The 26,932-nt window shown below is 44.9% G+C and overlaps 1 protein-coding gene across 5 annotated transcripts in view; it reads right to left on the bottom strand.

Annotated features, from left to right (window-relative positions):
* IFT43 (intraflagellar transport 43) overlaps positions 1-22,019 on the bottom strand; it is a 46,392-nt gene extending 24,373 nt beyond the window's left edge. Inside the window, exons 1-4 of one of the 5 annotated variants that reach the window (XM_038138562.1) lie at positions 21,784-21,956; positions 21,124-21,213; positions 15,510-15,539; positions 6,084-6,151 (exon numbers count right to left, since the gene is read on the bottom strand). In XM_038138562.1, coding sequence (XP_037994490.1) covers positions 6,084-6,151; positions 15,510-15,539; positions 21,124-21,204 — 179 coding nt within the window. In that variant the 5' untranslated portion in view covers positions 21,205-21,213; positions 21,784-21,956. Of the gene's footprint in view, positions 1-6,083; positions 6,152-15,509; positions 15,540-21,123; positions 21,214-21,564; positions 21,702-21,783; positions 21,957-21,981 lie in introns of those variants that run through there. The other 4 variants (XM_038138560.1, XM_038138564.1, XM_038138563.1 and 1 more) reach the window with 4 other exon arrangements.
* Positions 22,020-26,932: the final 4,913 nt, after the last annotated feature.

The raw sequence follows: 26,932 nt of genomic DNA, 5'->3' as shown, positions 1-26,932 counted from the left end.
AGGTGTTTATTACTGAATAGTATCTTGTTCTGTCATCTGAGAGCAACAGCTTCTGAATGAAGATATTTTAAGAACTTGGATTAAGGATTTGAGAATAGTAGAGGAGTTTTATGGGGAAGGGGGCCAGGGGAGGGGGAAATAGGGCCAAGCAAATACATCAGGTCATCTCAGGTCCCTTTCAACAGGTAAACTGCATTAAGCTAGACTTCACAGCCAACATACATGTTACCTACAACGTCCAGACAAGCTTTTAGCCTTGGCTATGACAGATACAAAAGGGTTGGAAGTTGCATGCATTCTTCAAGAAGGTTTTGCTATTTTAAAATAGAAATATTTGGAACAGCTATAATAGCATCCCCTAAATTTGCTGGGAAATTTCTTGGAGATGAAGAGAAATAAGGAAGGAAGATGCTTTGTCCTCAATCATAAAAAAAAAAAAAAGTCAAAGAGACTTCACCCTGGGAATACTCTGCTGCTTCAGCAGCTTACATGGACCATTACCAGAAATGCCACACTTCTATTCTGTTTTTATCATGCAAGTTTCTTTTCTAGGGGAGCAAGAGGCTGCAATCCTACTAGACCTTCCATTGCCCAGTACCTTTCCAGAAAAAAGAAAATGTCACTAACTGGGAAAAATTGAACAGAAATCTAGGTTAAAAATAAGAGAGAGAAAAAAAGAAAAAAGATAAAATGCTAAAAAATTGAAAAGAAAAAAAGGGGGGGAAAGGAAAAAGAAGAAGCAAAACTCTTTTTCCATGCTCCTCTGAGTACTGCAAAGACATAAATGGACATAAGTCTAACACTTTCCCCTTGGCAGGAAATTCTTGCAAGTCACACTAAGCAGGTTTAAAAGGAATAAAAATCCCCTGTGACAGCCAGGGCACTGAGAGATTCTCAGGTGACTCTTCTGTCTTTTAGGGACTTTTCTTTTTCTGCCAGTTATCTTTACTGAGTCTAAACAGAAACACCAAGGAGAGCTCACCCCAGCAATGACATGAAGGGACAAGAGGACAGGAGCTTGTTAGCATTCCTGTAACATCCAGCCTATTAAAAAAAAAAAGAAAAAAAAAAAAAGAGGAGGGGGCAGGGAGAGAGAGGAAAAAACCCACCCCTGGGCTTGCACATTGCAGCTTACCGCCATCTTGATGTCCTTGATGCGTGCTGATGGCATGGAGGTGGCTGGCACCAGATCAGCCCAAGAGAAGGAATGAGAGGCCAATGGAGATTTATGTGAGGAGAGTGAGATGGACAAGGTAAAATTGTCAGGAGGAGTTGTTAGAAAGTAAAATATATTGTGACAATTCCACTCCTGCCGTTCATCAATAAACTGACAGATCATTTAGTGTCAATTAGGAGTGATAGATGGACAAGTCCCCATGATCCTGGGCCAAAATTAATGGCTGGGAGGGAGAGGGTGATTGAAAATGACGGCTGACATTGAGAGGAAAGTCCTGAAGGTCCCCAAGGGGCCATTACTTGCCTCATTCCCTTGCAGATCAATGCAGGGACAAACCCAAAAACAGACACTTCAAGACAAAACTTAATCAGACTTCCTTTTCTTTCTTCTCCTTCTAAGTTGTGCCCCCTCACTTGGCAGTCTTGATCCTCTCTGCCTATACTCTTCACTTCACTGAGGACATCCACAGATGGCTGCAAGCTGCAGAGCAAGGCTGACAGCTCCCATGCAGCCAGGAATCTGGCTCTGCTCCTAATGTGGCAGTGTCACAGAGAAGTCCAGATTGTGACTCACCACAAAACTGCTGTATTGGGAGTAGAGAACAGAAGCAATCACACAAACTTTCCCCCACCATCCCTGACCAAGAAACTCATGAGCACTTTACTACTCCCATCTGCAAGACAGGGATTGCTAGAGGTTCTAAAACCAGGCACTCTCAGGAGTCATTTCTTACAGAGAGAATACAGGATAGTTTAAGCCCATATTCTTGAAACAGGAGGTTTTTAACTTTACCTATCTCTAGAGACCTTGAATCATAAATCCCCTTAATCTCTTAAATAACTTTCCTCCAGCTCCAGGGTGCAATCTCATCACTGCCCACCGTTCAGAGCCTTAAATGATATCTACGCTATTAGAGGAGCTGGGTTACCCTCCTCTAAAGGTCACCCCAACTGCATCCTCTCCCCCCCTACAGGCACTTAATATTCACCTTCTTGGCAATGCATTGCTGGACACTGTACCACTTCTGTTCCAAAATATGTCAGCATGGTCATTTTCCTAAACAAACTTTGATTATTCCAACTCTGTGTGGCCTATCAGTCAGAAAGGGGAAATTACAGTTGTAGCTGAAGCACCTATTGCTAAACTGCCATCATCCATGTAGAAGAAATGAGGTACACATGCAGGCACTGGAAGGGACTTCCTACTGAAAGCCCACCTGTGTTTGCTTGCAGGGCTACCTGAAACAAGCTACGCTTATTCCTTAACAGCCCTAGCTGCTGCCCGCAGAGCTGTAGGAATTTTAGGGGGCTCATTGCAAGACCAAAGAGATCAAGCACCCAAGTAAATCAAAAGAGACCCAAGAAGCAAAGAAATTACAATGCTGCTAGAGAGGAAACTGGAAGAAATTCTATGAGGAAAGTCATAGAGACAAGATCAAAAGAAGTTGGAATTAAATGAATCATGGAAGCACCCCTCCTTTATCAAATCCTCACCAGTATGCAAAACTGAGTTCCCTTTTCCTTCCCCCACTGGCAGGCACTTTGTGTTTCTTCCTTTTGATGCGTGAGATAACCTGACATTAGAGCTTGCTTTGCTTGTCACAAGTGTCAGCACTGATGTCATTAGGGACATCAGCACAGCTTTCAGAATGGCACTTGGGCTCCATCCAGTGGTTAGAGAGCTGCTTCTGTAGGAAAACCCAGCTGTAATTACTGTTATTTATCTCAGCAGGTTACTAGGTCCCAAGTGGCTGCCCAGGTTCTTGGCTGGTCCCCTTTCTGCTAATACTGGGACTAGAATGTTGCTGGGGCAGCAGTGAGACCGCCTCTTCTCACAGGGAATGATTCTTCTCAGAACAGGTTTAACTAGATACAGCAGATTCAGGTACAGATGGCCCTGGTAGCAAGGAAAAATTAATTTTCTATCACTACTTTGAACCATTTAGTTGCTGTTTGCAAAGGACCTGGGGGTTTGCTCAGACACTTACCAGTGGTCCTCATCATTACCCAGATTTACAAAATGGGACTCCTAGCAATGACAACTGTTCTATAAGAGTACTGGGAGTGCAAAGTAATCTTCCCACATTTGGCATTTGAAAATGTGAGTAAAATATGTAATTTTGATAGTTCTCAGCAATTTAAATATCTGACACTTGCAAATGCTATAGGAAGTCATGATAAAATACTGTATCTCACATACCATCTGTGCTAAATTATTTTAAAAATAATTTAGGTTGGAAAACTTTAGGAGTCCTCCTCCTCTTCCTATCTTGCTATAGTCTGGGAGAGCAGCAGTCTGATGGAAACAATCAGCAAGATGGTGAAAATATTTACAAGTTTACATAAGCAGGACATGAGCTGGGCAGGCAAGGGACTAAAAGAGAGCACAAAGGTAGAAAAAAAGGTTACAAACTAAATTCTACTCTAACATGTGCCAAATGGAAATAAAAAGAACAATTTCAAGTGATTGTTTCATACTGATAAGACTCTGAACTAGAAATATAGCAAAAAAAGCATCCCTGCAGGAAAAGCAACAGATATGCAGTCATAACTGACTGAATCTGTCAGAAGCAGAACTAAAAGCTAAGACTTACAAATGGAGAAAGAATAACATAAATAGCTACAAGATCCTTGCACAAGTGGCCGCAGTATTCCATCTGACCCACAATATATTTACACAACACAGAAAATCTAACTGTAGCCACTCTGCTCATCCTTCCTTTCTAAGTGAAAGAAAAGAAAATCAGATTTTAGCACTGTCAGTTCTGAAAATCAAATTACTTCTAACAGAACGATTCCCAAGTGTAGGTTCAGTTACACTGTCAAAAAAGGGCTTAAACCTAAATCAGATATAACAACAGAAGCATGTTATTCTAACTACATCTACAGTAGTGAACTTGGAGCAAGTTAACTTGATGGGCTTCCAAACTGAGTCAAATTGGTTGAAAAGCTGTGGGGAGATAGAGCCTGAGAAAACAGAAACAACAAAGCTACAGCAACATTGGTATGACATCAGCCGATGACTCAGACTTTTCACATGAAGGCTTTACCCTGGGATATGTCAAAAAGCAAGACCTACAGGCCAGCATCTCAGACTTTTTTAAGGGAGAGAAAAAGAGATCAGCTTGGGGAGAATACACAGGAAAGGAAAGACAGGGGAATTAGTTGTACAAAACCCTTGTACCTCATATGACTGGAGAAAGTCAGAACAAACTTCTTCATAAAATTTATTCAATAAAAACCCTTATTACAAATAAACACTGTCAGGTATGACATTTCACATGCACGATTGAGCAAGGGACACATCTTGGTCTCACATCCCAGTGTGCAGATTCTCAAAGACAGGAAGGTCTGCAACCCTCTGTCCTGTTCTGCTTCTCCAGCTGAACTACATCCAATGTTATAGAAGCCTTTATTCCAGACACCTCCAATGTCTTGTAACCCATGCAGTTGAGATGCTGGGGGAGTATCACCTACAGCTACTGCTGCAAATCTACAGGATAAAGCTAATGTCAAACAATGGAAAACATGGTAAAATAGCACGTGGCACAGTGCTGTTACATTAGGAACCTGTTCACTGTCCTTCAGGGCATGTTAGGCACAGCCCAGCATATGTACTACCTCCAATCCAGTCCCTCACCTAACCAACAATTACATAACTTATTTTTCCTAAACAATGAACTTGAATCTTCTTGTCTGCTGTCACATTTCCACAAAGCTTCTGCTTGGTCCTACCAAGATCCAGGATCATTGGTGACACTTTTTTGATACCCTGACATGGACGCATCTTTGCAATGGTAACTTCTAGCTGGAGTCAGCCTAAAATAATTATTATCAGGGTTAAACTGGAGAGCAACAGGAGTTCAGGCTGAGATCTTTATTCCCTTGCTTTATTCTAGTCTCCAGATTTCCAGACTATTTATTTTTCAGAGACAAAGAGAGTGATGATTTTCCCAGAAAATGTTTTTTTGGAAAGGCTACCCCGGATTACAGACCACTTTTCTCCCCTCCCAAAAATACTGACTGTATAACAGGTTTCTGGATGTCCTCATCCATTCTCAGTTTCAGACAAGAAAATACATAACTTTTCATAAATCAGAGTGCCTCCAAAGTATATATTAAGACATATAGACTTTTATTATAGGCCTTTAATTACACAAGCAATCTCACATCACTCCATAGCTCAGCCCTTCAGCTCTCTGAATACAAAATACAACATCAGCATAACTTTTAAGCTTAGAAAAGCACAAGTATTTGAAAGTAAGTAAGCTCCTCCCAGCCTGAACTGTCCTTTAATTTTCATATCTATTCTAATACCATGTCCAGATACTTTCTTTGTCTTATGTGTCCTTCATGTAAGCATTTGGCTTCTCAACACACATTCTACAATTTGTATACTTTTTCCTCCCATCTCTTCTTGCTGACCATCTCCATCCATCTCCATTATACCATAACCCTATACACACATAAACATTGACAAATTTCACCTTTACTGTCAAGGCTGATCACTAAATCCTGATGTATTCATTGCACTCTTGTCAGTGTGGTGCTGTCATGTGTCACTCTCCCGGAAAGGACGGAACCAGTCAAGTCCCCCCATCCCAGCTCCTGCATTTAACATGCTTATTATGCTCTTGACTCCTTCCAGGCACTGTACCAGGTAAGGAATATGCTGCCTCTGGCAAACAGGGACATGTACACAGTTCTAAACAAGTCAATTAGCCAACGGAACCAAACAAAAGCAATACTTCAAATGGCTTGAACAAGTTACATTGATATTGGAAAGAAAGACCATCTGAAAGACCCAGGAAAGCTGTTCCAATGTCTGTGACAGCAAGGTCCAACTAGTGATGTTCCTTTCTTCCACACCTAAATCCCTCTTAATAAGGAAAGAGGTGAGGACTCACTTGGTAGGTGCCTGTACAGGATCATCTGCCCAGCCTCCTTGCCGGCGTGGGGGTTTAGGTGGTGGAGCCTTTAATAAAGAAAAGAGACACGTTACAGGCAGCTCTGGTCAAGCCAAAGTCAAGCCAATCGAGACACCAGGTCCACACATACTAATAACACTTAACCAAATAATGGAGAGGTAGTGTTTAAAATGTTCTTTAATCATAAAATAAAAGGAAGACATAAACTACAGGACAGGTTTTTAAGCTTGTCTGTAAACAAAAGATGCATGACCCTAATCAGTATCTTGTCAAGTTTCAAGTCTATGTGCCTTTGACATTTTGAGGAGACACAATCCAGTAGCTGACTGATCCAGAGAGGGTGTGCTCTCCTGGCAAAATAGGGTTCACTGGGAACTTGCTCATCACTGTTGCCCACATATCAGTGGGAGGTATCACATGATGCCTTTCCTAGGGTACAAGACAACATGTTTTAGACATCTTGTTTTAGATGAGGAATTGTTCCTAAAAAGTCTGCTTTTGTCCACTGCTTAGAATAGGAGGATAGATGCCAAGTTCAGACACAGTGATCCATACCCAAACTCTTCCAAAGTTAGTTGGGATGAATCCCACCACTGCCACCACTGGAATCCAAAGAGGAAAATCATCTGGAGCTTAAAGACATCCCCTGCTATTTTCTTGCATTGTCTTGTGTGGCACTCTGCCACATGGCAAGAGAAAATGGGAATTCAGCTTGGGGCTTATGATGGGAATTTTCAAATGGGGGCCATGAATTCCCACCATCTGGAAGCGGCCCATTGATGTTTACAGTTTTGGGCTTTACAGTTTCCCCCAGCCTGAGGCACATTGTACAGCATGGCAGGCATGTGCTGCATGGCAGGCAATGATGAAAGCAGAGACAAGGGGAACCCAGCTCACATAGCTCCCAATTGATGGTGCCCAGTGAGGGAAGATGGACTACAGGGACCTGTGAATGGACCATCATGAGAAAGAATGATTGGGTAAAAGATGTCCCAAAACAGAGAAAAAATGCTAACTGCAAAGGAATGGTTAGGGCACAGGTGGCTTCCACAGCTTTTATTAAGGAAATGAATGAGTGGGATGACTCCCGAGGAGTTCTGACTTCAGAGAGGACCTTGCATGTGTGGTGGGGTCAACCCTGAGCCAAAGCCAAATCGCCTCTTGCCACAGATGAGGACAGGGTCGAGCTAACCCCTGATGGTAGGGGTCTCGCTTGTTTATTTCTTGAAGTAGAAGCATTGTTTGTGAGTGTGGGAAATTAAGAGACCCTGCCAGGGGCAGCCTCTGCCTGCTGCAGGGAGGGGGTATGACCCTGCATAGCTCTCTGATAGGAGCAAAAATAGTCATCCTCCAAAAATAAACAGGGAGCAGGAATGAGGCAGGAGCTGCAGTCCCAAAATACCAACTTTCTTCGGCAAAGGGAGCACAGGAGGGCAGAGGGACAGGCAGGGAGCGTGAAATGCAGGAAACAGCCTCCTTATATGGGCTCATCCGTAGGGGACAGAGCTCAGTCGACTGGAATGACCATGTCACAGAATGTGAAGCCTTCAGGGGCCCAAGTGAATGGAGTTTTCTGATCTTTAAATGATTCCCCCAGATTCTTAAGATGCCAAACCAGAGAAGAGGCTACAGTGCCAAAAAAGGAGCATTTTGAATTCAGTTGATCTGGACACACCCAGAGCCCAGGAAAAAGTGGGAACACACACTACATATGGGCGTGCATGCCCACATAAACATCCTTATTCCCATTACATACACCCCTAACTCAGAACCACACTCCCTCCCACACAGATGCTTCCCATGCAAACAACCCCCTTTCCCCTTACACATCCCTCTGATAGCCAGCAAGCCTATTTCCAACACAGCCTCACAACTCCTCACAAAGGTGCACGGGGATACAAAAATAACATCAAAGAACCTGGGCCATCCTAAGGCTGAGGGCAAGTGGAGCATGTCCAGGGCATTTCAATGCCCCTGCAGTTTAATTTACTCATCATCAAAACTAGCCTTCAGATCAAAGATAACTCAGGTGGGGCACACAAGATCAGAGGGTGATGACAATGTCTGGCCCAGTCTTTGCACAAGGCATGACTCCAGGGCATCTAGGGGTTTGATTCCAGTGTCTTGCCAATGTTATACCGTGTTCTCATTGATCATACACACCAGGCAACGCTGAATGTCTGTCAGATCCTGAAAAACACCTCACATACACCTACAGGTCTTTTATTCCTCTTGCAATAAATCAGGTAATTCTTTCTGAATTGCCTACAGGAACACTAGCAACAGGAAAGGCAATGTTAACTGTCAGCTGAGGAGAAACAGCTTTCCTTTGTTAGCTGCCTGGAAAGTGCTGCAATAAGGTCACATGCCACATACACTTTTGTCAAGTAAATAAACTTACCTTCATATACTTTCACAGTTCCAAAATCTCAGCATAATTTACAAATGAGAATGCAATGCCATGCTTTGCCATAATATGGTGACAGGTAGGGACTCTGCAGCTGCAAGAGCTTGAGACAGAAAGTGGGACAAATGTCAACCCCAGAGGGATCAGAGCAGAAATAGAGTACACTGTTCTTCTGTAATGCAGCAAATGTGCTCCCAAACATGCCTTTTTGGTGAAAAAGACTGGGGGATTTAAATGATCAGAACTTGTTGGTACCTACTGTTATACCTTAGGCAAGATTTGTATGTATGTTCCCAAATGCAAAGCTATACATCCAAACAGTCTAGTGTTCAAAACACAGATTCCACCAGCTCCTGACAACTGTGTTGTCTCTCAGCCCTTGCTGCTCAGTCTCTTTCACAGCATCAACTAATCACTTACTTGCTGGGATTTTCCTTTCCACTTCAGTTTTGTCTGTTAATTATCTCCAGATCTCCTCTACTTGAGTTTCTGCAGATTGTCCCTTTTTCAAGGAAAACTGCCATGGTCCGAGTTTTATGTTTTGTTGTTTGTGGTTTGTTGGGTTTTTTTCTCAGAAATTCAGCTCACCATTTTTGTGATGGCATTTTTCCAGTATTTCTCAGGCCACCTTCCATACCAACACTTTGATATTTTGATACATCCATAATCAGTATTTTATCTCTCCCTTGGAAAAAATTACTGGCCTGAATTCCATCTCTCCTGCATCAAAGTAGAAACTCTACCTTCTTCTTTATTGTTTTTCAGGCCCTTTCTTATCAGACAGATGCAGAATTCTAATCTGGCTTCCCCATTAAAGCAGAAATTTCCAGGCTACTTGTCAGATCATGTCTACAGTTCTGAAGGTGCCAGTTGGCTGCTGCTTCTCTCATGGAAGAAACTATCCTGTGTGTCTCTGAATCCTGACGGTCCAGCAAAGTTTCTTTCAGGACCTACCATAACAGAGGCAGATTATGGGCATGTTAAGTCCCTCAGATTCTCAGGTGGGTCTGGAAATATGGATTAATTTACCTTCATCAACATGACAACTCCTTTGAAACACTGAGCACTCTGTGCAGGGATGCAGGGACTCAAATGACATTGAGAGCATGCAACAGAGGACACTCAATTCTTCTATCATGTCATATTTCTCCTAAAATATGTAAGATCCATGTTTTTCCAATATACAAACACTGTGAGATTTTACACAGTATGCAGGTGTCTTGTTTTTATCCAATATTGACCAAGAAGTGGAAAGAAAGAAGTATGGGCAGTCTCAAAGATTCCCTTCTCCAGCAAGATGCCAGAGGCTCTCTTGACTGAAGAAAAGCAAACCTCCACAACCAGGCCTGATGAATTAATTTTGATTGCTGCCATTTAAGGAGCTGTAAGTCAAACAGCCCCACTGCTCCTAAACAGCCACATAAAATAATCTATACTGATCTCAGAGCATGTATGCTATCAAAAACACATCAATTCCAAGATCTATGCAAGCCTGGGCTTTTTGCAGAGAACAACCCATCTCTGCTGGCTCTCTTTACCATGTCCACAGATGGTTCTAATAGTGCCTCTGATTTTAATGAATACCCTCCAAGGACTTCTGCATGTCTTAAATGAGCAGATAATACTGGATTTGCATTTCATCCACAAACTGTCCTTCTTTTCACAGCCACTGGCTTCCCTTTACTAGGGAAAGTGTTATTGAAACAGAAGTTCTTAGGGCCCTTCAAATATTCTCTGCCATCTATCACAGGTAAAGGAGCAGTTCATGTTGTTAACCATCTATCAAGAATTGCTCTCCCAAAACAGTGGCCAGCTATTTGTCAGCTGACATGCACCCATGAGGAAAGCTGTCACCTTTGCAGCATTTGGCACCTTAAACCTGTCTGAGGAGTTACTGCTTTCCCCTGCAGGAAAACAGTGAATCAGCACACAACGATCCGATTTTCTGAGCAAGGGGTCACCAGGTAAAATCCTCTCACAATCCATAGTCATAAGGGAGTGCCCCTCCAGCCCACCTAAGCATGAACATTTCTCACTTTGCTACCACTTTATACTACATATGGTCAGACATTTTCCCATCCACCTTTCCACCTCCTACAGTTCTTTCGTTGCCTTGATGTAGGTCCAGAAGCACTCAAAGTATGAAATAAATGTGTGGAAAAGGAAAAGCTTTTAATAAAATTATTTTCAATGAGATTGTCCCTAATCCAGATCAAGGTAGACAAGCAGGCAGGATACTACTAGAAAGGCTGGGAAACATGGCTGACTAGAAATGCTATTTCAGAAGATGTCATCAAAAGGCAAGGAGATAAGCTCAGAAAGCTGAAAATAACTGCCCTGCTGGTCAGCCAGTCGGGGTGCACGGGAGAGAGGCTGCACAAGGCCTTGGGGAGCTCCAGGCCATGCAGTTCGAGGGCTCACACTGGGGAAGTTGGCCTAATTAGGGAACAAAAGTTCAGCTGCATTTTTGAGATTCCTCCTGGAGAATCTGGCTAACTTCCAGATGAGAGGTCCCCAGGAACAGTCTGGGAGTCCAGCATTTCTACAAGCAACCAGAAGACCTCTGGGGAAAAAAAAAGATGCAAACCGTGTAAAATGGAAGCAGGTAAAAAACCCAGTGCTTTCTTGGATGCTGGATCCTTTCAGTGGAGGGCATTTACTAGAATAATGCAAGAATCAAAACACATGACAGAAACTCTAGGACGTGGAGGGACAAATGTAGCTCAGCCCAGGATGACCACGTAAACGGGAGGGCATTCACAGTGTGCAATAGCTACGGGAAATTCTGCCTCAGAGAACCCTCCCAGGTTCTCAGAAATGCCAATTGCTTCACGAGCTATTTACTGTCAGTTCACCCTACTCCCAACTGCATGCCTAAGAAAGCAAAACCCTGGCAACATGCCATATACAAAATGCAGCTACCTCTGCTGAGGGCTCCTCTGCAAGCTGAAGATCACAGGGGAGAAGAGGATGCTAGAGAAAAACACTGCAGTAAGACTGTAAGGTCTTTGGGAATAGGAAATTTTTGTTCCAGCCATACACCAACACTCTCTAGATCTTATTGCAGTGCAGTTGTAGATACAGAAATGACTGTAAGTGACTGCATTACAATTATGACTTCCTAGGTCACAAACTCTCTAAACCAGAGAGGAAGGACAGTGCCCAAACCATTGTGATTATTTTTATGCAAATAAGGTCCCCTGATCAACACTCAGCTGAGTACAGCTGGTGCTGGGTTCCTCACTTGCATGTTTTAAAGTTTCAGGGAATGTAGGGGATAGCACTTGCGGGGTGGCTGCTGCACAGATCCAGACCAGACCAGACAATGGAATGAGAGTTTGGAGCTGGGTGCCAACCACTATGCAAGGGTAAGAACTGGGTCAGGAAAATACCGCTCTGATTAAAGGCCCTGATCATATCAAGCCCCAGGCCATGTCTACACCACAGGTGCAGACACACCTGCAAGCATCCACAAGGATCCACAGGAGTCAGCCCAAGTCTGGAAATTGTCTTGTTTTAGGTACTTGGTAACGAAGCTAGTACCTCCCCAGGTAGAGTGCAGGTTGCTTCTCACCAGGGGATCTCCACATCATTCTGCACTGTATTTTTGAATGCAAATATACTCACTCAACCTCACCCAATTGGATGACCAAGCAATTTAAGAACATAACTGGCTTTATATTTCAGGTACTTCCATTCTTTTTATAGCTGTTTGTCCAACAAACATTTAATGAAAACAATTGTTCCTGGCATGTTGACTTAACCTAAAAAGCAACAGCCCATTCTTCCACCCAAATGTCTTAGAAGCATTGGCAACTAGAACTGCAGAAGGACTTTGATGCCCCCTCTGGAAAGGTCAGATCTTCAAATCCTCTTTCAAGTTGTTGCCTTGAAGCATGTTGTCACTCAAACACTGAGTGATACAGAGCCACAGAGGCCAGCATTCACTTGTATAAGGGTCAGAAATCAGGTGCTATCCCTGTTTTTAGTCAGTGAAGGACGTTGAGACTACCTATGGCATGTCTACCAAAGCACAACTAGAGGATGAGGTCCCCAAGGGACCCATTGGAACTGATGTCTTCCCACTCAAATGTTGTTGCCTTCAGTTAGAACGTCTTTCCCTACGGTACCAAAATTCTTTTTGTTCTATTTGCAAAGCAGAGCAGCTTAAGGAGAAAGGACTGAGAGCCTTCTCAGACTCAGAACAGCTCATAGACTTGTCATGATATATATTATTCCCTATGGAGGTGGCAAACATTACTTGCTACATCTTTCTCAGAGAAGAAAGATGACAATAAAATCAGTGTTTTCCAGCTTAGAAAGGAGAAGGCCAGTTAAATCTCTAAAGCACGAGGATCCAACACTGAAATGAACATCTGCTTACTCAGGAAATGGAGGTCCCTGAAGGCAAGGAAAAGCCCTGCTCTACTTCTGAAGGCTAGAAAACACAGGATGGGGATGAGGGTCTCTCACTGGTAGTGCAAGGACATGCACTCCCACAGCTCACAGAATGGGGCCAGAACTCCACAGAAGGACAGGGTTTCAGACATACTGCCATTCCCAGCCACTCTTTACTATCCCAATAGACCCACCAGCCCATCCTGAGATTATCTATGTACTACACAGGCATCCAGTGCACGATATGGATTTTGTTATGAAGATAAGGCATCTAAATCCCCCTGTGGGTCTTTTCAGGGAATACCCACAGTGCTTCTGCATAAAGCTCTAGCTTTGCTTTCAGATAGGGACTAAAGAAAACTAGTGGAAGGACTTCTCCAAGGTCCCAAAGCAAATCTATGGCAAAGCCACAAAAAGAACCCAGCAAAATCTTGGCTAACAACCACATTCACTCCTCCTTATTCTGCCTCTGCAAATTAACTGAAACATTAGGATACACCCTTTATTATACCATTGATTAGTCTCACAGCCTTTGGCTAAATATCCCAGGCAGTCTTGGAAGGTGCAGCCAAATGAGTGATTCAACTGGCAAAAATTCAGATGCAAGACAAGTGGTTTGCCAAAGGATGCAAAACAAGCTTCAGAGCAGGCAGATGGCTGGAGGGCAGGACTTCAGCAGGTAGGTTCGCATCCACAACCCTGATGAGGTTGTTTGTTAGTATTCAAGCAGCTACAAAGTTATCTTCAGCACAGCAAGAGGCAAGGGACCAAATCCAGGAAGAGTTCAGATTGTAACACTCAGCAAAGCCCACAGGGAGTTCAGAGAAGGGTTATATGAGCCATCCGGGGGACAAAGCGGCCAACTTCGGACATATGATTCAAGAAGCCAAGTATTTCAGATTGGCCGGGCAATGACTAAGGGAGGGATATACTGCAATAAGATCTGAATCACACTTTATAACATAAAGTTCCACTAACAGTTGATTTGGAAGAGACTTACGATACCTTAACAGAAGTTTGTAAGCATACTGTAGTATAAGTTACAAGCAACTTACTGATCGGCCAGATTTCTGAACACTCAGTTAACCATTTCATACCATTTACAGACTTTTACAAGTGGAAAAATACTATAAAGTGTGACTGTCATGCTTAAGACAGAGCGCAAGCCTGCATAAAGGACACAGGAATTACCCAAACAAAACGGTTTTCAAAGCAGGGACCCCCCATAAAATCTCCTTGCCAGGCACCATTGCATAACATCCCTGAAGCAACAATTGCTCATGTGGAAGAGTCACATCAGTAAAGTTATTTTAATGAAATTTAGCAGCCAGAAGCAAGAAGGCGCCTGTGGCATGTGACCAGTCAGCACTCAACAGCAGACCTTGGGAATCAATGATTTAGGGCACTGTATGGAGGTGGAATTAGTTCCAGTGAAATGACTGTAAGGACTGGTTCCAGCGAGGCAGGGGGGGAAGATTAGATCAATTATCAGTAAAAATTTCTATTAGGCAACCAGTCCCCAAAACTATACCCATCAGTGGGAGGTCTCTTTGCCTGATAAATGGAAAAGTGCTCTGGGCATAGTCCTGAACCATCCATCACTGCCAAATAAACCCAGTGGATCCTTTTTACAATATCATCTCTTGCACTACCAAGAGAAAACTGAGCTAATCTGAGTAGTCTTGACTCCTTGTGATGAGCATACCCTTCTGAGGCCAGAATTAATGAGATGGGTGATACGGGTTTCTTTTCTGGGCTTTAAATTTCACAGATGAATCTACTGTGCTACCAGTACTGGAGTGGTCCTTCAGCAGAAGGAATTAAGAGCACAGGAGAGGGTGTTTTAATTATCTAACAGAGAGCAACTCTAGGCAGGAAAAATTGGGCAACACCAATTCCTTGGTTAGGAAGAGTGCAAGGCAATTAGCCCAAAGACTTCAACAGAAACAGGTAGAACTTCTCAGGTTGTTCTGAATGGCATCATCCTGGTTTCTAATACTAAGACCTATTTTAGCTTTGGTACAGGATAAGAAAGGATATGTATATTCCTTCTCTGTGTGTAACAGGAGCCTGGTAAGAAGCATATGACATTATTATTGATTCTGGCATTCAGTGTGGGTGCAATAAAAAGAAAAGACTCATACAAAATACAAAGGCACATGTCCTTGTTACTACTGCCTGGCCTTCTCCTCTGGGGCACCAGCAAGACTTCCTCATCCCTAAAGATAAGTTTTCATGTTATAAGAGCAAACTAACCATACTGGACAGCAATCTAGGTTAAGTCAGGTTTTGTGCTCTATTAGCTAATTGCTGTCCTGACTTTTAAATGAAAATAGAGCATCTTTTCAGGGGCCACATATACATCTATGACCTCCAAACAAGATGCAGCAGTTGATAAGGGCAGCTGTTTCAAAGATAATTAAAAATCTGTCAGCAACAGAAACAGGGGATGTAGGAAAGGCACTGCATCCAAAGCAAACTTTATATTATTCTCCAATACAAGAGTACCCTCTTAAGGTAGTCTCCAGACACATAATAGGTTAATCCTACTAGTCCCCTTCAGAGAAGCCAGCATCTACCTAGAAAGCCTCTAGTCTTACATGGTCAACCTTTTCCTGATGGTCTTCATCCTTGAAGGGTCAGGAGGGAAAAAGAGAGAAAGAAGTTAAAAGGAAGCACTATGGAAGCCTGCACAAAACAGCTTGAGGATTGACACTTATGACTGTCCTGCAGCACATGCTCTGCAATCTTATTCACTTGAACAAAGCACAAAGTTGATCCCACCATTATGACATTTTATATCCAGTCATTTATGCAGACACCAACTGTGGTACTTAAAGAAAAAAAAAAAAAACTAAACATGAGCAAGAAGAGAACAGACTTAGTTCATTCTCCCTATAGCATGATAAAACTCAAATTATTCAGTTGTGTAGGATCCTAGAAAGATTCATATAGAGGGTCACTGCAGCCATGCCAGCGACCAGAATTGATGCTGGACCAGTCATACTAGGGGTCATACACTGTAGCAGGCTACAGCCCTTTTTTCAGAAGCTACTGTTTCTCAAGGCAACCTCAGATTCTCCCCTGTGAGCACAAGCTGTAGCAGTAAGTGTAAAATACACATAGCTGCCATCTGTGTTAGCTTCAGCAGGTGATCTCTAGCTAACACTATAAGGGAGCAGCTTGGTTATATAGATAAGGAACTCAAGAAAATCAGCCTGTCAATCACTGTGAAAGTTGCAAACTGGTTGAGAACCTTTTGGATGAGCAGACTGTCAGCACCAGCAGTTGCAGCAACCAGAGCTATTAGGCACCAAATGCAAGGAGTTAATTAAGAACCTAATAATCTCTATGCTATTCTAGAAATCACAGTGTTCAGAACCACTCAGGAGTGGTTCTCAGGAGGAGAATTTAGAATATCCTAGATTGACCTATGACCCTACACCAGGAGTATGCATAGGATGCCTGGAAACACTCCACTAACCCACCTGACTTTTCTTCTGGATTAAATCATCTCTCCTGTGGAACATGGAAGCCATGTGATTCATAAATTGCATATACCTCTTATGGAAGTGGTTTGGAATCTGAGTTCATTTGGTGTCTTTGCTGTCATCTGGTCTTATGATCTTACTACAACAAGAGCAGAGGGAGGCTATAAGCAGGTTAGAGCAGCTGGGGTACAAAGGTGTATTTACCATTGAGCAGCACAAATGAAATCAGATTTGCCCATCAGTAAAAATCTGTTGGAAGCATGTATCTGTCAGCCTGCTTCTTCCCACAGCCACAAGCTGATAGGCTTCTGTGGGGTCCAGCATGACCTAAGCTTCTCTGGATGTACAGAGCCCAAGTGATACAAGACTAGCACTAGCATGGAGGAAAATCCAGCTGGGCAACATATGTTGGAAAAACACTTAAATAACCACTTCTTGGAGCAATGTTTCACATGGGTTTCACCCTCAGCAATTCTTATTTTACAACAAGAAATGCTTTTTAACTACCACCCAAGGACCACAACTCCATAAGCAAGCTTACAAATACCACCTAGGACAACAAGAGAACGACATATTTTCAGAAGAGAAAGCACAGAGCCTTTCCCCAGGCTGTGGTGAAATATGGCAGAGAGAACCAGCAGGGAACTTGATTTTTGGGCAAACCCTGATATAAAATCATTTTGTCCTACCTGTGTGGAAATATTTTCAAAATAGGGAAAACCTTCATCCTTTAGGCTGACCATTGCCTAGTAAAGCAGTCTCCATTCAAAGGATCTACAGAGTGCTGCCAGAGACATGCTGGCAAAATCATACTGAGACTGCAAGAAGCAGAAACCAGGGAATTCTTGAACAAGGTCCCAAGGGAATCACACCACTGTAGGATAAAGAGAAAATAGACCACGGAAGTAGAATAACATTAAAATATTTTTGCATACAGATTTCTACAGGACAGCAAATAGCTCACTCTTGTTGAGAGAAGAAACAGGAAAGGAAAAATCTGCTGATACATTTTTTTAAAAGGCTTTTCCACTCAGCTTTCCAAATCAATCTCATCAAGAGCTCCAAATCTGGCCAAACAACTTCTTGGATGGGTGTCATCAAGCATTCAGGCTGTTGGGTGCAGTGATGTTAGAGCCAGGAAAAATGTTTGACTTTTATTCTGTAAAAGTGTCCAGAAGTCCTGTTAGGATGGGATGGCAAAGATCTTCAACAGATCTCATTATATGATCTGTCCCTCTCATTATACAAATAACACGACTAGCTTGAGTTTCTCCCATACTGTCAGAAACTTGATAGCATCAAGATGAGTAAATGTACCACATCAAGCCAGGGGATGGGAAAGGCCTCTCAATGGAAAAAGAGATACATTACCCCTCTGAAATGAATGCTCGAAATGTGGAGTTCTGGCATGCAGCAAGCAGATTTATCTCTAGGAATTCCCACTTACAGCATATTCCCCTGGGTACCCAAGAAGTGCCCTGCCAAATTGCCAAGGAGCTCTGAGGGCAGGAATGCACAGAGCCTTTGCTGCAGAAGGGTGCCAACCACACCAATTACAGCAAATAATCATGTTCCATCTTGCCTGGTGAAATAACACATAGCTGCAGTGTTGTTTTGTTAGTACTTGTACTTCTGAAAAGGCAGGAATGCTCTGCATGTCACATGGGCAGAGTGTGAGCTTTCATGAGCCCCTTGAGGAGGTCTACATTTGAAGATAATGCAGGTCCTTCCACACAGAATGGGAATTATGAAGTAGAGATTTGGGCAGAGGAATTAGAGATTTGGTGTTGTAGTTAAGAATATTCTTGTGGGAGATACATAGACACAACAGGCACTGAAAAAATACTAAGATATCATAGGGTTTTCATAAAGTTTGGGGGAAGTAGATTAGGCTACAAGGCACAAGACATTGCAACTACTCCCTGGGGAAGGAGGTTTCAACGCACATTTGTTGTATAGAGCAACACACAGTTTGCAGTGTCTTTAGGAAGAAAGAGCCCAGGCCAAGCAGAGATCAGCAGTAACCTGATAAGATCTATGCTCCAAGTCAGATGATTTGCCTATTGACTTCAAAACAAAGATCTTTTTAATTACAATAATTGCCTGCCCTCTAAGTGAATTTCCTTGTAATAAGCCCAGATGTTGAAACATGGATAGACAGGTACTTTTTGCTTCCTTCAAGCAAGCTGCTCTGACTGGAAAACACTTCCTGGATGCTTCTCAGTGTCATGAAAAGACCCGAGCACAAATAGTATGTTCATACCAGAAATTTGAGATGGGTGGAAACTGGGTGGATTGGCATGGAATTAAAAAAAAAAAAAAATTAAAAATAGTCAAGGTGAATTAAACAAGTTTTAAAACTCTGAGGAGCCTCTGAAGGCAAAATCACTAATCTGAATGTGAAATTGCATTTGAGGGTGTGAATATGGCAAAGGTTTAAGACAAACCCCTTTGCCTTCAAAATCAGTAATAAGAATAAAACCTTCTATGCTGAAATTAATTACATGGCACCTAATCCACTACTACCAGTTCCAGAAAAAAAAAAAAAAAAGACTGTGGTTTTTTAATCTTGCATTTCTTTTGGGAAGATTTCTTATAAATGTTTCAAGATGACTAGATGGCTGAACGAGACATCCATTGTAACAACTGACCCCACCTTAACAGCAAGCCAAGGCCAAGCTTCCAGAAAAGTAAAAGGGGATTGCCAATCTAGGGTGAAGGAAAAAATAATATTAGTACTGTTAAATACTTACATTGGTAACAAATATGGTCATGTATAAAAAGCCTCCAATTTTGGAGCAAAGGAAAAGGCTGAGGATTATTTACAGTGGATTTTGTCTTTCTTCCAGTACCTCCAAGGTTCTGGATTAACACAAACATTTAGCAACAAAGACCTGTCTGAAGGGAGACTACTGACACAAACTATTCTTCCTGGTGGTTAAGATCCAGTACTAACATATTTGAATGTTATAAGGCATGGAAGTCCTCACCCTTCTGCTGCTGAAAAGCTCACTGCTTTCAAACAGAACACTGTAAATATTTCTTAGTCTTCTTCAGGACTGGCGCAAGTCCTGGAGCCCCTGTGATCTCTTCAGTGGTTGTGATGTGAGCAGCAAGCTCAAGCAAACTGCAGTAAGTTACAGTCCATCACCTGTACCTCTACATAATGCCCTGGTCTCTTTAAAACCAGAGAATCAGACCATGAACTAGGATGGCCAATTCCAGCAAGAGAGCAACCTGACAGCAAGCCACGCTAATGTGGAGGCCAGCTAATGATTACACCCCCTTAAACCATCAGTTAGTTTCCCTAAGACTTTCTTTACCTATGAGGTCGACGGTTAGTTCTATTTCTTAAATTGTATCTTGTGCACATTCCCTCATAGAATCCATCCTGAATGCCTACAGCATATCCAAGGGGTGAATCCCTAGGTGGAAGATGATTCTCCATTATGCCTATCCAAAGAAAAGAGCATACTTTCTCCAGGAAAAAAGCCTGCTCTATGAGGTGTTATTGTAAGCTAAGCCGTAATAGTGCTATTCTCAACAGCATCACAGGGTCTCAAAGGAAAAGTCCCCCCACGACCATTTTGGCACAGATGTCTGGGACACAGCTACTCAGTGTAATAGGAAAGTTTTGTCACTGCATAGGGAATCAGGGAGTAGTCACTCCAAGACAGAAGGTCCCAGGGCTCTGAGCAGAGTAGCCTGAAGTAGAGTTGGTACCAGGGTGGCCAGCAGGGCAAAATGATTTCCAGTTTAAAGAAGCCAGGAATATGGTATGCTGGAGACCATGGACTGGCATTGCAAAACGGTAAGCATCTCCTCATTTAAACAAATATCACTGTCAGCAAGGTGGAAGTCGGATGACATCTTTGTCCATCTGGTATGTGTTAGGGAGCAAAACTGGTATGTCATTTCTTGAGAGCTGCTCCTGCTAGCAGGAGGTGTCTGTGGAGAAGCCATGCTAACATCCAACAGCAAGCTTCCAGGAAGAATTTCAGCATTCTGCAACACTAAGCAAAAAATTCCACTGAAACAGTTCAGATCTATTTCTGGATACTTGAGGATGTTGCCTCACTCTCATGAGAAAGAGGGGTTCCTGACCCCCTTCTACCATTTGCAGATGTACTAATAGAACAGCCTCTGAACCAAAGTTTTCCTCCAAAGACAAGTGGGAGCTGAGTTTGCACATTATTACCCACAAGGAAAAGTCTCAGATGCTGCAAAGCTGGGTCCTAGCATGACCTTTGTAGCTGTGCACAGAGAAAATTAAAAGGAGCATCACTACACAAACTTGATAGAGATGGATTCTGGCTCTAGCAAAGCAAAGCACAAAAGTAAGGCATCTGTTTATCTGCCTTGCTACCGTAGATGGTGGCAAAACTGGTCACAAAATTATGTGCCTGTTCATATTTTAAATCTAGAAATTAAAATATCGGGAAGATACGCATGCACAGAAGGGAGAGGCCCCATGTCCTGTATGATACTACTGTCCATACTTGACATGTAAGAAACCATAGCCCTAGACAGGGCCCTGTGTGGAAACTATTATACAAAGGGCAGCACCAGGAAAGGGACAGGGCAGTCACATGAGTCCCAAATTTAAGGACAAAATTCAAAGGGCAAAGCACACCATGCAGGAAGGAATCTCAGAAGAAATTCATAATTCTCCACTGGAGACAACAGCAGGACAACAGACAAGCCCTCCTAACAGGACACCCACCTCTCCAAGAGAAGCAGACGGGGAATTCTTCGTGCTGAGTTTTTCACCTGCAAAGAGGTCTTGGCGGGCTCGACGGCCCATCTTTAGTACCTGTAGTGCAGGGAGAAACACGAAGGAGCAGAGGACACACAGTTACTGACAAAAGCCGTTTCATCGCGGGGAGCAGCACGCAAGGCACGGCCCTGCCGCCGCGCCCCGCAGCGAGGCGCGGTGCCCTCACAGCGCAGAGGCTTCGCTGGCCGCAGGTGCGAGCCCCGCAGCCGCCTCCCGGCCCGCCCAGCCGCGCTGCTCGGCTCGGCTCGGCCCTTCCGTCGCACGGCGCCCCACGGCAGCGGTGCTGCCGACCCCGCGCTCCCTCCGGGCCGCCACCGGACCGCGGTCCAAGGCCCCGGAACCCCCGCTCGGAGAGGCTGGGCCCGCCCCGGCACCGGGCCCGCTCACCCCGGCGACGCCGCCCCTCCGCGGCGCCTCCGCTCGCTCCGGCTCGGCCTCCATCCGCCGCCGCGGCCGCCGGTGCTTCCGGCGGACAGCCCGCCCCGCCGCCCCGGCAACCGCGGGCACGGCCCCGCCGGGCTCGGCCGGCAGCCCCGCACCGCCCGGCCACCCGCCCCCGCCGGCTGGGCCGAGCACCCGGCGCCTGGCGGCCACAGAAACACCCACCCCCGCAGCAGTCTTAAAACCTTGGCCTGACTGAGGGGGACAGCAGCGCTGCAACACCTCATGCGGGTTCTCTGTCAGCCCTTTTTAATTCAGTTTGCGGTGCGGCAGGCCAGGAACAGTCTGACGCTCTGCCTTCTCCAGCTTTTTGCCGAAGACACTTTTTAAGTTCCCACTAAGGCAGATAAATCCTAGCCTTACACATCTGTCTCCTGATAGAGGCTTTTGCCAAAGTCTCCTGATGCCTTCTGATGCTCTTCCCAATTCTCCCTGGCTCTCTAACACAGCTTTCCAGATGGGGCAGCCGGTCCCCAGAGCCCACGGTGGAGGCGGTGCCAAGGATCAAATGTAAGCACAACGATCATTACACACATGCTTCTCAGCCGTGAGTTGTGCAGAGATTTCCACTGAGCTGTATAAAACGACCCCAGTCTGTTTCTTGGCTGAACAGATGTATAGATTAATTGTAAATAAATCTGGTTTTAGCTCCACATGTTTAACAAACATTCAGTTTTCCAGTACTTTGTCCCTTTGCCTGTATTTTTTTCTGCTATCTCACATTCCTCACAATTTTCACCCATCCTCATTAGCCTAAATAATTTCTTCTGCTGCTACAATGGAGAACGGTACCACAGGACAAACTACACTGCTGACACTTTGCCATGATGAAAATTGACTCCCTAAGTAAACTTAAGCCTCCCAGGAATACCTTTTACTAAAGGCACTAGATTTCACTCTATACCTGCTTAGCTTTTGTAGAAGCTCATAGTTTGGCTGAGGAACTTTAAGTCATCTAAATAAATAGTATCAAATAATTCTCCTTTTTTCCATTCCTACTGACATGTTGAAGTAGTTGTGCTGCGATGATCTAAGGATTAAGTGCAATAAGATTTGTGGGCAGAGGTAGTAACTTTTTATTAGACCAACTGATATAGCTGGAAAAGAAAACATAAAATAAGGGTTTATGTGCCTGAAAGCTTGTGTGTTTTTTCCAGCTGTATCAATTGGCCTAATAAAAGATATTATCTTCCTTTACAAATCTTGACATGCTCAAGGAATTCAGTAAGTGAGACATGATTTTCCTTTTTTGAAGCCAGGCTCACTGGGCTTTATGAAATTATGATCTTCCATATACTTTGTTCTTCTCTTTTAATTCCAGATTGAAGCATTCATAAGGTAGAGAGGGCAGTTTGCACCTAGCCCCATGCTTCGCCACCAGGGCCATGGGAATATGGCCCCGCATTTCTCAATTCTCCCCAGCTCCTGCAAACAGCTGCTGCAACAACACAGCTACACAGATGCCAGGAGACAGAGGGGACTGCAGCTCTGGGGTTACAATACACTTACAGCTGACCTTCTGCTCAGAAAAAGAGCATCCCAAGAGGAGCATGATAGCATCCAGGGCAATGCCTGCTAAAACAGGAAGGCATCCCTGGGGCAGGAATCCTTGGGTAGGAGTACATTGCCAGCTGTGCTCCCACACAGGTGGCTGGCAGGGTGATCCTCCCAGAGCCAGGGTAGAGACATACAGGGTACCATCCTGGACAGACAGCAACATGACCAGTGCATTCACTTGTTTGGAACTGCCCTCCCCTCCAAGCTTCTCTTCACAATTCTCCTGGGTCCCCATCCCAGACAGTGTACCTGTACTTCCCATTTTCCTCCAAGCTACTCTGTGCTGCCTGCTGCCTACCCCAGGGAGAGAAGTCTCAGGCTAGTTGAGGGAGGGTGAAGTCCATGTGCAGGAAAGAAAACATGTAAAGACTGGGGGAACTGAGCCTTGCCTCAGAATTTTGACTCCTAACTTCAGAGATTCTCAGTGAGAGAGAAGAGCAGATGTGCAGAAAGAACAAAACCTAAAATCTGTCCTACCTCTAGTCCCTCTGGATACCACTTAATGGAATGGGGTTTGTCACCTACCCCTGAAAGCTTTGCCTGCTTGGGGCGGGCAACAAGAGGAAAAGAGTTTTCATCCATCATTTCATGTTGTGGCCAAAGTGGATTTTGCTTGCCGTAAGTGTTGGGGTAACATTTTCTGAATAGTTTAATTCTCTTCTATGGCACCATAGGCAGCATTTGACCCTGGGCCTACACCGGCTCCACTTAACCAACTGAGCCAGGTACCAGGACAAATGTCTGGTGCTGCTGTGGTTGTCCAAAGCTTTTTCAATGCTTGCTTTCTGTCCAGTTCAGGTCTGTGTGCCAGGGTTTCTCTTTAGCAGTGTAAAGTTTCAGGTGTATTCTCAGCTCTCAGTCTGCTTTACTTGTTTGGTTTTGCCCTCACTGTAAATAACACTGCTGCCACCCCCTCTAAGCTGAACAGCAAGTAAGAACCACGCAAGCATTCCTTTCATGGAGAAGTTCTCACATCTGAGCATGGACTCTCTCCATCTGGTTTCAACACAAACCTGATCACACAGAATAGGACTAACAGAGTCCCCCACTAGTGCTGTTTACTGTTGATTTCTCCTTGACTGGCAGACATATGAATAGAGCTTGTATCTGGTCCTCCTATCCATGAGAAAGTCTGGGAAAGCAATCACACTTGAGCCCTCCCATATGCTTCTGGTCCTAGACCCCCTTTAAAGCAAGGGCACACACATGTAGTTAAAGCTGCAGCTATGGTGGAAAGCCTACACGGTTGCACAATGACCGCCTTATTCAGAGTGGCCAAAGGTTTTCTAAAGCAGGTCTTTGACAGTAGTAGGATTTATGGGATGCAGGGCAATTCCAGTAGCAACAAGTGACACAGCACAGTGCTTTCTTCCTCACCTAATCTTCACATCAGGCAGCCCGCCAGACCCCTGATTTTGATATGGGCCAATTCATTAAAACATTAAGCTTCCACTGGGAAGCGAAACACTCAGCAAAGACTGCTGCTGTATCGCCCTCCACACTAGCAGCATACTGGCAGCTCCAAGCATCTCCATTTAATTTTTCTGCAGGTTTTTTTTTCCTCCATGCACCTCCCAGTCTCTAAGGGGTTTTGAAGGAGGGAAACCACTGCAAATATTTTTATTTCTGTAGGCTCCAGAACAAAATACCCTAACAATTGCAAAGCTTTAAGCAAGACATCCCCACCTCTGGAAGGTGGAAGGGGCTTTGACAGGCAGCAAAGGCCCACACATTTGCCTGTCTTGATCGCCATGAGAACAGATGCTATTCGTGTTACATCAGCCCCAGCTCAGACTCTCAAACCCCAGCCAGAGTTGAAATATTTCCTATGATATATGTTCAGTAGACCTGTCAGGCTCTCCCTCAGCCTAGGTGGATTACAGCATGTACAAGATGTGCAACCTGTTAATGACTGCTGCTCACAGCCACCAGCATTGCTTCCAGTGCATGTCAGACCGTGGGGCTCCCTCACCTCTTTTCAACCCACAGACCAACACTTGGAGCAGAAAGTGAGTAGCCCAATATTGGAACCAGCAGGACACTTACATCCTTCTTCTATATTACTTCCAAGCAGTAAGCTCTCCCTGTAGCTTATAACAGGAAAGTCTGATCTCAGCCATTAGCAATATAACCTTGCATTTTGTACTATTGCATTTCATCCCATTTCTCCTGTATTAGCCTTCAAAATTGCCTACCCCCTCATATAGGATATCCCAGTCCTCCCCTGTCTCGACAATGCCTCCAGTTTTGGATAAGCAGCCAATTTGATTAGCACATCCATTTTGGCGTGCCAAGATCATTAATAAAACCTGGGCCCAGGACCAGCCTCTGGGAAACTCTCGTAATTTCTTACAATTTCTGTACTTATCTCCATCTTAACTAATAACTCACCATGTGGCACTGTAACAAATTGATTACTGCAGTCCAAAGCAATCAGTTTGACTGCATTTAGTGTGATCTCCAACCTGGCAGCAGAGTAGAGGAGATCCCAGTGTGGAAAAGCATCCAAAATTCATTTCAGAAGTGTCTGGGGAGCTCTAGAAACATCCATCCCAACCTACATAATATTCCATGGATATTAATGTCAACAGTCAGAATTTGCATCTTACTTCAAGTCAAAATTTGCCTGACATCATCTTGAAGCTACTAGATCTTGTTACATCTTTGTCGCTCCATCAAAGAACTCTTAATTCCTCTTCCCCAAGCAAAGCACAAACAAACAGTGAGCAGCTCACCCTTACATCTCCTCAGAGCTGCACAAAATGGCTCACAGGGCATCCAGCACCCCCAGCTGCCCGTGGATTTCCTGTTCCACGCTCCATGTCTTGGGTGAGCCGCTGTCCTCTGAGCTTGCAGCGCTCTCCCAGCCCAAGGCCCCCGAACATGCAGGTAAGGGAAGGCTCCCTGCACTATGCCCAGTGTTTCCAGATGCCTCCAGCTGCACTGTTGCCTGCTGTTGCTGGACGCCACCGCTCCAAGGGGCCACATGCCACCGGGGCCCCACCTCTCCCAGAGCATAAAGATATTGCTTAATGCAAGAGGGTTTGCTTGCACAGAGAGTTCTGCCCACATCCCAGTTTGCTCACAGCCTCGCAGGAGCTGTCCCTGCCCCACTTTTCCAACGCACCGCCAACCCAGCGGGTTGGCTGGCTCCTTCGGCAGCGCGGCCAGTGCTGCGAGCGGCTGCCATGGGTTGGGAAGGCACAAAGCCGCTGCCTCGGGGGCTGCCCCTCTGCTGGCTCCGGGAGAAGGGCTGGCTGCTGAGGGCAGGGTCCAGGCGATGCCAAGCGAAGAGCTCCCGCTCGCTCCACGGACCAGGAGCCCTCCCTGGTCTCCGGGGCAGCAGGCGCGGGCCCAGCCCGCGGCACTGAGGCGGGAGGCCGGTGTGGCCGTAGTGAGGGCACGACCCGGGAGAGAGACCCGAATGGGCCCGGGTTATGAGTTATAACCCCATGCACGGCCGGTGCTTTGTCTCCCGCCTGTGGTCCTGGCCCCCTCCGAGGGCAGCGGATGCCCGACGCAGCCCCTTCACCGCAGCGAGGGCTGCCGTGACCGGGCACCCCCCGGGGCTCTGGCTGCCACCTGCTTTCTGGGCCGAGGGGCATCGCCCTGACCCTGCCGCCACCGTGCTACGGCCCGCGGGGCCGCCAGTCCCGCCGCAGCCCCCCGTCCGCGGCGCGGCGGCCGAACCCCGCCGCTGGGCCCCTCCCTCCCTCGGAAAGAAACCACATCAGGAAAGTATTCGGGGTATTTTTAG

The sequence above is a fragment of the Motacilla alba genome, chromosome 5 (genome assembly GCF_015832195.1).
Source record: "Motacilla alba alba isolate MOTALB_02 chromosome 5, Motacilla_alba_V1.0_pri, whole genome shotgun sequence".
NCBI classification, from domain to species: Eukaryota; Metazoa; Chordata; class Aves; order Passeriformes; family Motacillidae; genus Motacilla; species Motacilla alba.
The sequence above is the reverse complement of the archived record's forward strand: the minus strand, read 5'-3'. Positions and strand labels throughout refer to the sequence as shown.